Source organism: Pyxicephalus adspersus, chromosome 8 (genome assembly GCF_032062135.1).
Source record: "Pyxicephalus adspersus chromosome 8, UCB_Pads_2.0, whole genome shotgun sequence".
Lineage (NCBI taxonomy): Eukaryota > Metazoa > Chordata > Amphibia > Anura > Pyxicephalidae > Pyxicephalus > Pyxicephalus adspersus.
Window position 1 is genome coordinate 70,559,209 of NC_092865.1, and position 15,501 is coordinate 70,574,709.

Genomic DNA, 15,501 nt, shown 5'->3' on the forward strand with positions numbered 1-15,501 from the left:
GACAAAACTGTTCAGAGAACTGCTTGAATCAGCTCTTTGTGGTCTAATTGCTGCAAAGACGCCACTAACGAGGAAGAAGATTTGCTTGGGCCAAAAAAACAAGTAATGGACATTAGACAAATAGAAATCTGTACTTTGTTATAATGACTCCAAATTCAATATGTATTTTTGTGGGCCTGAGAAAAGGTTAGCAGATGGCAGACAATTACCCCAGATACAGGTCCAGGGTATGTAAGGGCTATTTGACCAAGAAGGAGAGTTGATACAGTGCTGTTCCAGATGACATGACCTCCACAATGGAGTTGATTTGGAATTAGCTGGACTGCAGAATGATAGAAAACCTGCCCGCAAGTGTTTACCTGTGGGAACTCCTTCACTGTTCGATAACTACTCCAGGGGACTTCCTCATTAAGCTGGCTGAGAGAATGCATAGTGTGTGCAAAGCTGTCAGAATAAGGGTGGCTACTTTGAAGGATCTAAAATATGAAAAGAAAGAAAGGATTTGCAGAGGTTCACACAAGAATTTCAAGTTTCTTTGAGAAATATGAAATCTGCGGAGTATCAGCAATCTTTTAGAAACACAAAGAAAGTAAGTTGAGTAAATATGAACATATTTCTTTCAAAAGTTTTTCTTTGTATTTAAATTAAATGACAGTAAAGTTTTAAAGTAAAGTTTTAAAGTATATACATTTGAATTGGTTGTAGACTTTCAAAAAAGTATGAAGATTGTTATTACTGACCGTGTCTTCTGAAAATACTGCTTACTTGGCTGTCATGTTGATCTTTTTGCTTTAATACTTTTGGAATCGAAAAAGCATTGTGTACAATAAATTAGTCATAGCAAACAATGGAGATTACCCAAAAATGCATGTGTTGCTATGGCTTGCTTTGGCATCATAAGTGCTGTTTGGACAGCTTGATATTATAATGCTGTAGCAAGGTGAGCTAACACTAACACAAAAATATACTGTATGTCTTACAATGTTCTATTTATCCTCTCAGAAGGCAAGTCAGAAACCTAAACTGGTAGAGTTGTACCAATTCCCAGGATTTGTTGATAAAGTCCCTATACCACTTCCTTATGAAACAGCCTTAAACACCATTATTGGTAATGTGATGTCTAGCCACAAGCAGAGAGGTGTCGTGGTAAGTTGAAAAGATAAAACTCAACTAGAGATCTTTTTATGGCACTTAGCTTTATTGCTAATATAAGTTTGTTTGGCGAACATACAATGCATTTAATATAACATTTTTGTTCAGGAGGTAATACACCTCTTGTCCATTATTTAGGAGGTAATCCTTTGTTAATGCACAACAGGATTGAGAAATACATTTAATGTTAGATACAATGTAAGCACCTTCACATTATATTCTTCATTGTACAGTATTAACCAAGCTAAACATTTAGAAAGTAGGAAGCGGAAGGAGGTAGGTTAGGGGGATATATATGCACAAATAGGGCAATCTTAATGGGCTCTTAGATATTACTTTTATTTTTTACAGTATGGTTAATTTAGTAGCGATTATTCTCTTTAAGAACCAGTGTCTGCACATATGACAACTGGTAGCAGTGAGCAGACATATTACCTCTGCCCCAATTCATTACTGCTGCCCCTATTCATTCAGCTGCCTCTGGGAGAAGCAACAGGTAGTGTTTCCCAAGAGGCAGCAGTTCCCTGGCACGATGAAGCAGTAAATGCTCCACAGCCGCACCACCAATGTGAACATAGCCTAACAGGAGTCTTGCTTTTTGCATCCCTTAGGATCGCCAGCCTCGGATGAGGGCTTTTTTTGTACGAGTAGTAGGGAGCATGCACACAGCACTGTCATACTGGATGCAACTAGCTTCATTGTGTGTTCAGTGTCAGATAACATAAACAGCTTGTTTACAGCAAAGTAATTTAAACCATAAAGAGAAATCCTGGCCTGTCACTGTCTAGATAAAATTTTATTTTAGGAAGAGAGTAGATCTTGTGTCCAAATGCTCTAAAAAATAGTTCTTACCTTTTAAAACTCCTGCCATGCCATGAACAGGGTTAAAAGCTAATAATGATGTCTGAAGAAATACATAATATTTTATATAGACTTTCCCTTAACAGAGGATTTTCAATACTCCCGTGGTCCAAGAGATTGTGTTAGACTGCTTCTGGTGGATATTTCTTCATATGTATAAAGTAAGTTTGAGTGGTGGGTATATTTTTGTAAAAAAAAAAAAACATACCAAAGTTCAAAGCTTTAGAACATTTTTCTGCACCTTACAGCAGCAAAATAAGCCTTGACGCAATTTGAGCTATAAGCCTTACGACAGCGCCACATCGCAAAACTCAAGGCTTTGACCTGCTTTAGAGTGCCTAGTCAGTCTTTAGGTTTACTATAACTAGTCTGCCCTTTTTTATGTGTTTGTATTTTGTACAGCTGGGCAAGGCTTGTGAAGCACTGAGGAAGCTGTATGTTTACAAGCCAATTTCTCTTTGCGGCAGCAATGTTTGTTCATGTATGTTGAGTTATACCAGGATGTGACCCATGTCCCAGGATGACTTAAAAGATTGGTAATGTTATGTTCATTCTTACAAAAGGAATGGTGCCCACATATTTTTATTGCATGCTGATATTAAAAGTGGACCAAACTTTCAGTTCAAATAAGATAAATACTTTTAAGGTGCATGCTAACTAGCCACAGCCCGAGGGAAAAAAAAAGCCGACCCCGGCCAGTATGCTGCATAAAATGACTTTGGCTCTCTGCGTGTAAGCAATGATCCCTGAGCAGAGGTCCAACACACTCCCATCTGAGTCAAAACTAGAACTGTCCAATCAGAAAGAAGGATATTCTGGTGTGGGGAAACAGTTCCAGGGGTGTAAGAAAGTAATCAGCCTTTAGTCTCATGGGTGCTTTGTGGGCAGAGTTTGATCATATCAGTACCCCCTTCCCCTGGAGTGTTTACCAGGAACTGTTTGTGCTTAAAGAACCCTTTGACAAATATCCTTCCTGATCTACAAAGAAAGCTTCTGCTGATTTTCCTTCTGTACTTGAACATATTAAAGTCACCTTAACATGATACACCTAAGCTTGTTTGCAGATTTTCATGCAGTTTTGTTATTTTATCCGTAACCTTAAACTCTGAAGTGATTTTCGATTTCTGTTCAACTTTATCTTGTAGCCAAATGCTGAGCACCAAAGAAAACTGTTTGATCGTGTTGCACAGAATTATGTCCGTCTTCTTGACTTGTGTCTAAAACTAACCAGTGGTGATGCGCTTCTCAATGTAAGTCATGAGTTGATATTTTGCCCTTAAATATTTTATTGTGTACATGGGGGTTCAGCTGACACAAACTGAAATCTAAAACTACTGACAGAGATTGGTCCAGGTAGAGGGTACACAATTCAAAACCTTGAGGAAGATGTGAGGCTCTATATTTACGGGAGCAGTCTACTGTTCACAACATCATTCTGTAGTAAGGGATTGCCTTTGCTGTGGATGGCTCCCAAGTTGGCTAGGTTGTAAACAGCCACAGAGCAAAAAGGACAGACAACCTCAGAGTACGGAAAAGGCCAAATGTCAGGGTAGGCAAGGAACACGTGTAGTCAGGAACAAGCAAGCTTTAGTAAATGGAGATAAGGTATAGCAAGATACAAAACACAAAGGATATTAAAACACAAGAGGCGCAAGGCACCTAGGATGTAGCAGCAGGAATCTTGGCTCCTGTGTAGTAAGACATTCCTCAACGTTGAGCATGCTACAATACTTTTTATGCGTTGGTACCAATCAGGGCTTCAGCACCAGCCTGAGAGACGAAACCCAAAAGTGTAAATGGCCATACACTGAAGGAAAAACCCAAAACTAATAAAAAAAAAAAAATAAAAGCTTGTTTTTTTTCTAAAAATCAATATTCGAGTCTGGAAAACCCACCTACTTTTTGTTTGAGTTAATTTCAAAATTCCTAAATGTACAATGGACCCCACAATTGTTGGGGCGGTATGGGACCTGTGGGGAAATGTCCCTAAAGAAAAAATGCTAATAAAGCATCTATTTTTTCTTAAATAAATTTAGTTTTTCTATAAATCAGTTAAAATACAAGTAGGAAACACACTTTTAAAGCCAAGGAGGATGACAGAATTTATTTAAATTTAGCTGATTAGCATCCAAATACATCCCAATATTGGATCAAATACTTCAGCCAACAACGATTTTTTTGCCCATTGTCTGTTGATAATATTCCTTTAAATTTAACTTTTATTCATAAAATTCAACTCCCAAAAAACTATAGTATGGTGAGACATTTGGCCAAAATAATACACTCACCATAAAAAACCGAAAGAAAAAAGAGGGCAGCAAGCATGTGCAGTTAGCAATCAGCAAATTCAGGCTGCACTATAATTTTTATACCATGCATACAGTAACTGACAAACAATTTTGGGAAATGGTTCCTTGTTTTCTAATCAAATTCCACAAATTTTTTTCCCAATATAATTTTTCAGCTTCTGTTCCAGTTTTTGGGACATGTTTCCACAGATCATTCTGAACCCCCCCCCCCCACACACACACACACAATTTTGCTTGCCTAAGGGAGAAAAAAGTAAAACTTCAGCTGTCCATATAGCCTAATATAAGCAACAAACTTTATAGAAGAGACCTTGAGACAAACCTGCTTGGTCACTAATCAAACTTCATCTCTCCTCCTGTGTCACTGTCTGTATCTCTCTGTCATTTGCAACCCCTATTTAATGTACAGCGCTGCGTAATATGCTGGTGCTATATAAATCCTGTTTATTTTTATTAATATTGTAAATAATATTATTATTAATCATCATCCCTGTGTTGGAGGAGTGGAGCCCGGGCACATTTCTCATCTGGAAACCTCTTGTATCTAATTGTAGCTTGCTAGAATTTGCTCGAAACTTTGGATGAAATTATTTTGCATAGTGCAAAAAACAGGAATATCTGGGGAGCTTAGAAAATGGAAGATGATGATGCTTGTGTGTGATGACAAAGAGTAGATTTTTATCGGAACTGGCATGTTAATTATTATGAGCAAACATTACCAAGGCAGGAGGGCAATCCAATGATCCTGATGAGTCAACACAAGGAAAGTTTAAGGAAAACAAGGTATTGGTGTATCAACTGGTTGCCCTCACTCTGACAATTAGTTTGGGGAAGGTAAGCCTGAGAACACTAGGCAGAGATTTTCAGGGATTTGCAAAATCCCTTCCAGAAGCAGAAGGTTATCCGACCTTATGGTCAGAGAGATTATGAGTGGGTATGCCATGCAACATAAAGACTTCTTGGATGAAGACTTGCACAAGGGCATATTCTAAAACATATGAGATGTGTATAAAATGATAAGCAAGCACAGAAAAAAGTACTACTGGTTAAGACTAAAGGGAAGACCGGAGTTCAACTTTACTTACTCCTTTACCACACTGCCAGGTTTGCCTGTTTATGCCTGCCCGCAATGCCAAAAACACTGCAGTAATGTTTTGGCATGGAAGATAAATGAGTGGAATTGGCTTTTTTAGTGTCTGTTTACATTAATTAAACTATAAAGATAATATTTAATACTTGGCAAGTGATATATACCGTATATATATTTATTAAATCTTTATGGATTTATTTTGTTCTTATACAGATTTTCCCTACACTTTTAAGCCAGATCATATATAGCAGCTTCTGCTTCTCCTTTCCGCAGTCCTTACACCGGTTCCATACAAGGCACTTCAAGTCTCAGTTGTGTTGTTTACTTTGGCAGTGGTTTGGAGGTTTGTATATGCACAGTTTGGTACAATATATATATGTTTAAACAACTCTTTTACAAAATGCATTTCCATTTTGAAGGTTTATGTCCAAATCCTGGCAGTTATAACAATTGGGACTATGATGCACTGGAGCCAAAAGAAGACATGTCTCACAAAAAAGAAAAGCAAAACAAAGGTAATCCGATTTATTAACAAATGCTTAAATGATCTGGTATATTGAAGTTAAAACCTTTTATTTCTTTTAAGCACATAAGTGATAACATCATAGCACTTGCTTTAGGAATATTATTTATTATGAGCCATCTGAATTAGTGCAATCTGATTTAGAGAAAAAGAATCAACCAAATGGCTCTTGCAAGATATGTTGGGGGGGGGGTTGTATTAAGCGTAGAAAAAAAGTGGGCGGAGCTATTTGTGACAAATGTGTGCCAAATTTTTTAGTACCTCCAGTGGTGTTGTGGCTTTACAGCTGTGTAACAGCTTTCTTACCCCCCCCCCCCCTTCCTCATAATCTTCTCCAGCTTTCTGGTTCCTCCAAAGTGTAGTACAAAGTTGCAATCCTGTAAGATATGTCTTGGCTTTACAGTGTTAAAGTTGTACCCTGAAAATCTGTTTTGCTTTTATTGGATCCTCCTAATAAAACTTTGTAGAGGTTATTCAGGATAGAGAGGTTGAGCTAGGACAGAGGGGATAGGATGGAGAGGGTGAGCTTAGATATTGGGATTAGCCAGAACATCAGGGGAGGCTAGAATGGAGAGGTTAGCCAGGGTGTGGGAGGCAGAGGAGGTATTAAAAATAAAGAGGGTGATCTAGGATGGTAGGATAAGCCAGGATGGAGAAGGTTTAATTATTTACTATATTACAGAGTTAGTATAGCGAAAGGTATTCCAAGCTCCCTGCAGCAGGGAGAAAGCTGCAGAAAGAACAGTTTGTGCTGAATTGCATTCTCTAGGGCAGTTTTCTCTGATGATGAAAAACCTTTCTGGAAATTGCATACCATCCACCTTAGCTTGGTTTTTCTGAAAGGGGAAACATTACAAATAATGTGGCCTAGCAACCATGGCTCTATGTTGATGTGCCAGCCCAATTTAGGAAACAAGATGGTGGCCCAGAGGTCAAATGTCTCCCTGTCCACTAGCCCACTCCACCCTGATACCCGGATACCAGAGTAAATCGCAGCTGACTGCATATGCAGGTCTTCCCTATTTGTGTTTCCCAACACTACAGCACCCATTCAGCTTTATTCCTTGTGTTTCTATTCAGGTGATGTTACAGTTCCTCTAAACCCTTCTCCCAATCTTTGGTGTCACATATTGATATGCTGCTGCTCTTACGGCATTCTCCTGTGAACCCAGGGTAGGGATCAAAGCCCTGAAATTCTGTGCTCTCATAATAGGCATTTTCTGGATCTGTGAAGGGGAGCATCAGAAATAGGGTAATAGGCCGACTATACCAGAGCTGCATTTTCTAGCTTCCTACCCCTTTTTAAAGTCCAAAGACATTTTAAGCAAGAAAAAAGAGATAATTTTGGAGTAAAATGAGGCATTTACAAATATCTCACAGTACATATATAATCTCTTTGTCTGTAAAATATTCTATCAAAGGTGCAAAACAATGCTGATCCTGCCAGATAACTTATGAACAATAACTTCCTGTCCCGACATTAATCAGCACCCTTAACATCTATCAATGTGTATTATAGTAAGAAGACAATGGAGAGGAGAGAAGATGGGGTGTTAAATTTGGCAATCAAGTTTGTATTGATAATTCATAGGCTACATATACATAGCAAACATGAATCAAACCATATATACAAATCAATAGGTTTTAGGTCACACCCCATTTAAATACTCAGGGGGTTATTGACTGTTATCGATAGAGAAATACTCTAATGGTATAATAATGATTAGTCTAAGCAGCACTGAATGTCCTCGCTGGTATATATTTATTATTATTTATATACTATATATCATGTATTGTCTATGATGATTATGAAAATTCTAAATTACTGAATTATTGTTCTGTATTTTATTTTAGTATTTGCCTCCTCTCTGTATATTAACAATCAATCCCTGACGAAGCGGATTATATCTGCAAAACGCGTTGGAAATATCTAAAGTTCACTGTATGCCTTTGTATTATATATATATATATATATATATATATATATGTATCATTTGTATTTGTGATATATTACAATTGATTAGGCCATAAGGTATATATTGAACTATGTTGTTTTATATGTTTTTTATTGTAATTATGTATTATAGTAGAATAAAGGGTTTATAAATACAATAGAAAAAATATACTGATGCATATTGTATATGTTATGTCCTTGAGATAGACAAATGTGGTACTTACTTTATACCAATAGGGCTTGCATTACATTGAGTATCCAGCTGGAGGAGGATCTAGGTAGCTGCTGGCTTGAAGAGTATCTAAAGATGGAATATTTATAATGAATGAGCTTAAATGGGGATTGTTAAAGAGTATGTAACAGTATAGGGGATGTAATCTATGAACTATCAATACAAACTTGATTTGAAAAATAGGAGAGGGTAAGACGTTCCAATGGTTCTATCCATGATATGCTTGTCCACATATACAGTATGGTGAATGAATATTATCCACTAGTACAGGGTAAGTGTTACTGGATCACAGGTGAAATTTTAGAAAAGGAATGTAGCCACCAAATTTAAAGAATGGATAACTACAATATGTTACATGTTGTTCTTTTGATTAAATGCACTTAAACTGGAGCTGAAGTATATTACATGAAAATCTTTTTATAGGTTTCTTGCTTGAGAAAACTTTTCCACTTGCTTTTTCAGATGAATATACCAAAAATTTATTTCAAGATAACACATCTTAGACATGTATATCTATTTTTTAATTTTTTACAGATTCTTCGTTTTTTGATCTGTTTCCCTCTAAAAAGCAGCTATCTGCAACAACTAGTTACAGCCTGAGGCCAAAGAAGCATCCTAAACAAAAGGTTGGTATATATATGTTTTAAAGCCAATCATTTTTTAAAGGAACTTTATACTTACATAATGCCTGGCAGAGGCAACATTCTCATTACTAGCTCAATATGACAATAAGATAAAGGAGCAGTACTGAATTTATTAAAGTAGAACCAAACCCAAAATAAACACACTTACCTTTAATCCCACAGGTCTGTCGATTTCTTCGTTTGGGTTCCACGTTGTCCGTCTTCAGCCTGGTGCAGTAGAAGTGCTGGGTGCCGACATATTCTTCTTTTTCCGGGTTCTTCTTCCTGCATCACCTGATCTCGCAATGTGCAGGTGCAAGATTGGGTGACGTAGATTGGGAAAAAAAGATTGCCGATCTCACTGCACATGCCTGAGATCTGCAATTTTTTTCCCATTAATGAAGGAGCAGAAAAGAGCTTCCAAGGATGTGTGACGCGGGTATCCTGGGAGGCTTTGCGCTCCCATTTTGTCTTGATGAGAGGGTTCTGCACCCTTTTTTTTTTCTAAAGGGTGTTGCATTTAAAAAAAAAAAAATATATAACATTTTTACTTAAAATAAAAAGGGTTGTCCACTCTTTAATGTAAAGTAAAGATTTTGAGTTTTGGTCCGCTTTAACAGGGAGTTCATTTTATCCTGTGACCTGAAAACATGCAACGATTTTAGTGTGTGTTTTAGGGTCATACTGTATATAAAAAGGTTAACCAGAATGTTGTATTTATAAATCTAATTTATATATCTTGCAGCCTCATCCAACTTTTCGTGAACCAGAATTTACGTGCATGGCTTTTAACTTAAATGGGAACAGCCCTCTGATGCAGTATTATCTAAAAAGGCAAAAAGCTGAGTTGCATTCTGGAACAAACATCTTGGTTCGAAGGACTGAACCTAAAAAGCAGGTAATATACTTTTTACAATATGGTATTATATTATGGACATCAAAATCTTTTTCTTTATCTTTATGCCGTCAAATAATAGATTTTATACAGTTTATACATTTTAATTACTGTTTTTAAATTTTAGGTTTTGTACTTTATTTGTGAAATGTCTAAATTTTTGAATTGTCTATTTTTTTTACCCTACATGTCTCTTTAAAAAAAAAACTGATTTTCTTTGACATTTGAAATTATATGGTTGTCATTTATCCTTTTATTAATAGAAAAAATTTAAAGCTAAGTTAGTTTTAATTAGAGTTATGTTTTGCCACTAGTGGTCTGATTTTAGTTTAGATTTCTCTTTATTTAGCCTCTTCTTATTCCCACCTTTTTCTGTCTATTAGTCAACCTGATTGTAAGAAAATTTTAGGGCGACAGTCACCCCTTTCAGTAAGATTTACCTCTTTTTCTGTTTCCACCACCTACCAGCAGCTTTATTTTCAAGGATCCTCTCTCTGACCCTTTATTGCCAGACTTCCTGTACTCTCACTGGCCACTTGCTTGAAAAAGACAAAGAGGAGAGAAGCCTGCAGCTGTTGTGCTGTAAAGTTTGGCTGCTTAGCTCAGACACATTGTAGAGCTTCAACAAACAGATATCGAAAAGAGCGCTAAACTACTTTGTGAAAGAGTCCACAATTTATTGTCCACCAGCAACAAATACAGTTCACAAATTTCCGTGTTCAATAGTAAATGTACAGCGCTGCGTAATATGTTGACGCTATATAAAACCAGTTTATTATTAATAATAATATTAATAAATGTATGGACTCTAAAATATAGGCATATGAGGTAACAGCTCAGACTGAATGCAGATAGGAGAGACGTGCACTTTTCTTTCCTCACATTGCAGGAGTTACAGACCTCAGGCAATGGACGACTGTCAACAGCTTCTTTGCTACTGCAGCTTTCTCCTCCTCAGCCTGGTGTCTGTACCCTGGCAGGTTACACGGTACTTATGGTTTAGAGACAGGCACGCTTTCACCCCCTCTGTCAGAATTGCCAGCAGGTTCAGGGTGGGAGAGGAGCTGTCCTATCAGCACCCAGGCTGGATGGAGGCAAATCTGTAGTTGCTTCTTGGTTTACCAAACTCCTCTGTACCTAACCCTCCTAACACAATGTCATCCAGCACTTACTATCACACAACACCACCCCTCCTGAACCACACCTACATCCGCTCTTCTCTCAACACGCACAGAACATGCATACCATTTTGGAAATCATCTGATCAACATAAACCACCGCATTCCCCCTATCTCAGCACCACACCTGCTCTCACTACTCCGCCTAAACCCCCTTCCTAAAAACTGAACCTGTGCATGTCTCCACTCCATTTTGCTCCCACCCTGCGCCTCACCAATATACCTTCATCTCTCCTCTTACCAATGAATCGTCACTACCACTACGTTGCCTGAAGGCCCATTTCCTGTCTCATGTCTTCACACTCCCCTCTTCCCACTGTCACAACCGCACACCTCTCCATCCTTACCCATCTCAGTAAGCCTCTATTTGCTGTACATCATCCTTATGGCATGCATGCCCTAAACCCCCTTCCTCTGCTGGCAGTGCCCAGCCAAACCCTCCATCAAACACTCAGCCCCCCGAACCTAAAAACCTTACCACCACCTGCCCTTACCACCACACCTTCAGCCCATCCTTCTTCAATGTTAAAACCACCCCAACCATTCATGTCATAAAATGCTTCTGTAACATAAATGTCTCACTAATTTTATAGCAAAAAAAACTAATATTTTAACCAATAACAGTTTTATTTAAACTACAACTAAGGGCTTCTGTATGACAGTTTAAACAAGTACCAAATCCAGTTACTCGGTGATGCACAAGCCTCATAAAATAAACAAAAACTTCCTATGAGCTATGCAGTGGTTGTGTGCTAAGTAATCTTATTAAAATGACTATCATATACCGCCTAGTAATCTGACTTACCCTTCATACGGTTGGATCAGGACAACAATCTGTTTTAGTAGGAATAATCCCCCATCTGCCATCTCCTTGTTGGAGGTGCTGCTAACTGTGTATATTTTTAAGTAAAAACAAAGAAAGAACATCCACTTGTCCTTGTGAAACAGTGAGATTTATCATTTACCACAGAAATTTTAAAAGTGCGCAGAGTAATATTTGTCTTCTACAATAAAAAAAATGGAAGTAACTCATCTCGCTTCTCTTGTCAGTGTGAATATCTTACCTTAATTCTTATCCGGGTCCAGGATTTTGTGCAAAGGATATCCAGGCCTTGGCTTTATATTGTTTACCAGCTGTGAAAAAGTGAGACAAAAGCTTGTACTGGGGTAAAGCAACAAAATTTAGAGACTACAGGACAATGCCACAAAATATACAGTAGGGAGCTTGGTTGTACAGTGCCATTATGTTTATGTTACAGCTATTTTGAAAAATATTGTATTGTAACACTTTTGAATGCAGACTTTTAAAGTTACTAATAGGTCAGCTTTAGGCTTAGTCTACACACACCCCAGAGTTTAACCTGAGTGTTTAAAAGCCCATGTTTGAAAGTCCCATGCATTCCAATGGGCTAATCTACACCGGGCGTTACCTTGAGGCACATTTTTGAGCATTATAGATAACATTTATTGCAACATTTAAAAAATGTAAAATGTAGGAAACGTGGGAAAATGCGGGGAAAGACACACCCATTGATTTCATCGGGGGGCAATATCCTGTGTTTTAACACATTTTCCTGCGTTTATAAACTTTAATAGACATTTATAAACTTTAATGTTAAAGTATTTTATTATATTTGTGTGTATAGTGTAACTGTGTGTGTAAGTGTGTGTAGTTGTGTAACTGTGTTAAACTTTTTTTTTTTTTTTACAGGTTATCCCACAATGAAAGGATGATTCCCATTCATGAGATTAGCACAGCCATGGGACTCCTGCCAGTGTGTGAACCCCAGGCACTAGAGGACAAGTTTCCCCATTCACCTCTAGTGCTGAATGGATGAGAAAAGGGAAAACCTGATATTGCTTGAGCCGTCATCAGGGTTTCTCTTTTTTTCAGCGGAGGTGAGTTCACCGAACCCACAGCCCGAGAGGAGTGGAAGCACGTGCTTTGTACCCATGGGGGTGCAGAACACCTGCCACAGCTCTACTAGGACTGGGGGAGCAATCAGGAAAGAGATGTCAGGAGAGGAGAGCTCTGCTGATTGCTCTGCTAGGCGGAATTTCCTGACAGCTCCGGTTTCTTGATTGCTTCTGCAGCCCTAGCGGAGCTGTGGCATGTGTTCTGCACCCAACTCGCCTCCGTTGATTGGCTGAGAAAAACCATTCAGCACTAGAGGTGAATGGAGAGACTTGTCCTCATTTGCCCTCTAGTGCCGGGGGATCTCACACCGTCAGGAGTCCCACGGCTGTGCTTATGAATGAATGCAGCTGTGGGAATTATGCTTTCATTGTGAATAATAACCTGTAAAAAAGAAAGTTAAACACAGTTACACAAAACACACAAATATAATAAAGTACTTTAAGATGAAAGTTTTGTCCAATTTTTTTTTACATATATTGTAACCTTTTTCAGGGAAGGAGTAAGGGATTTTTTGTACCCCTATACTCATTCCCTGGGGTCAAAATTAAAACTCTGAAAACCGCTTATGTATAATCGCAGCAAATCACAATAACATGTGTTATAGAGGATTGTAATATTTTTTATTGTTTCAAAACGCTTGTAAAAGTGCATAAAAACGCCTGTAAACGTGATCGGTGTAGACTCAGCCTTAACAAGCAATCTACTATAGTAACATTGAGTATTACAATTTGAACAAACCTTTCTTTGCACTTAATATTTAGGGATTTTGATGATCATAAGAAGACAAAATAAAACAAGAAGGAAATAAAACAAGAAGGTCAACTAATGCTCATATAGAAGGCTGAACTTACTGACGTCTTTCTGCAAGATGTGTGGCGAAACCTAGACTTTCAAAGATATTCAAAATCAATTTAAATTCCAAGCTATAAATACTAAGAAGCACAATCCACAAATCACTTAACACTTATTTACTTGTTATGTATTATTTGTAGCCCTTTTAATGGAGGGCTCTTTGAGCACCTTATTGAGATTATGAATAAAATGTACATGTTACGTCAAAAATGTGTCTTGTATTTTACTCATCTTATTGTACATTATTTTTAAAGGTGATTAGGGGGCCTAAATACATGGAATAAACTCTTAGAAAAAAAGCTTTAGGTCTTCAGAGAACCCTTATGTTAATCATAATATTCACAGATCATAGTACATTGGTTGTAACTTGCTGCAGCTTTTAATGCACACTGTGGGAAGCTCAAACTTACATAGATTTTTAATGCAAGAGAGAAGCCTATACAACCATGCAAGGCTAAAGTAAGGCTTGAATTCAGCCATCTTTCTTGTTACTTCAGTTTTCGGCCATCTTGATTGCCCATTATAGGATTACTTAAAGTGGAACTAACCAAAAAAAAACTCACCCACCTTTACTTCCGCAGATCCCTGCAGGGAACTTTTCTGAATTGGTTCTTGTGTCATCTGGTTTCTCCATCCCGGTGCCGGTGCGCTGTCATCCTCTTTCTTCTGCTTCTGCATATGTCACCCGATCTTGCATTGCACAGTTGCACACACACCGATTTACCTGCGCATGCGTGAGATCTGCATTTTTTCTTTCCCTTTGAAGAAAAAGCACCTTCTGCGCATGCCCGAAAGAGCAGCCAAAAGCCTCCTGGGATGCGTGACGTGAGTTTCCCAGAAGGCTCTGTGCTCCCGTTCTGTCTTTATCGTCCCGGTGATAAAGACAGAAGGGGAGAGGCTTCACAAAAAAAAGGTTCCCCCCCCCCCCAAAAAAAATGCTATTGTCTCATCCTACAAATATTTTATATTAGTACAGGATACAATGACTATGTAGGGACACTCAATGTAAGTAATTGTAGAGCAAAAACTGGAGTGATTGATTTGTGCACTGTATAAAGTGGAGCAGAATTTGTCAGGCGATCAGGCAGGTAAGACACAATATTCCAGAAGGAGCATTGCCTGTTTCTTTCCGCAACAATGACCTGTCTGATCATGAAAACTTAGAAGCCTATAACTTTTTGCTTTGCTGTCCCAGCTCCTTCACCCCTCCATACATAACCTTTATGTAGCTGCTAAAGGGGAGGGGGCACAAAGGGTAATACTATAGATCACAGGTGTAAAACACATAGACCCGTTTGGCTGTTTTATGTGGCCCGTAGTAAACTTGGACCCAGAAAGCTAGGTAGAAGCAGGATGGTCCACACATATGCCTGACCACGCTGCAGGCAGAAGGACCCCATCTGGGAAAGACCCAGCACTAAGCACGGCTGTACCAGAGTCCCGATCCTGCTGCCAGCAGTATGCTGCTCCAGGTATGGAATCTTAGTGGGATGATAGCAATGTCTCCAGAGACACCGGCCTCCACCTCAGTCACTGCCTCCCCTCACATAGACCAGGATAGGTCAGGTACACCGACCACAGAAAAAGCTGCTCACAACATAAAGTAATCACTCCCAAAATGTCCAACAAGAGAAAAGTGCAGAAGGGAGACAATTTAATAAAAGATTGGAAAGTGAATTCATGCTTCACAAAGGCAAGCATGTTCTTATTTTCAGGTTAATACACGAGGATGGGGTGTGATATGATGTCTCAGGGTGAGGAAGGATCTATACTTCTACTAACACTATGCATCTGAATAAATAGTTCCCCCCGAAACTTAGCCTAACATGCATGCTTCATACTGTCTAGGGGGAATATAGTTGGGGGGGGGGTCAGAAATGGAAAAGGATCTGGGGGTTCTGGTAGATCATAGAC

At 38.5% G+C, this 15,501-nt stretch overlaps 1 protein-coding gene across 1 annotated transcript; it reads left to right on the forward strand.

Annotated features, from left to right (window-relative positions):
- The first annotated feature begins 494 nt into the window (after window positions 1-494).
- On the forward strand, window positions 495-12,727 carry FAM227A (family with sequence similarity 227 member A). Its single transcript, XM_072421096.1, has 9 exons — window positions 495-589; window positions 1,003-1,146; window positions 2,100-2,174; window positions 3,159-3,263; window positions 5,626-5,755; window positions 5,832-5,927; window positions 8,656-8,747; window positions 9,490-9,642; window positions 12,529-12,727. Exons 1-9 carry the CDS (start codon window positions 545-547, stop codon window positions 12,541-12,543), a joined length of 855 nt encoding a protein of 284 aa, XP_072277197.1. The 5' UTR covers window positions 495-544; the 3' UTR covers window positions 12,544-12,727.
- Window positions 12,728-15,501: the final 2,774 nt, after the last annotated feature.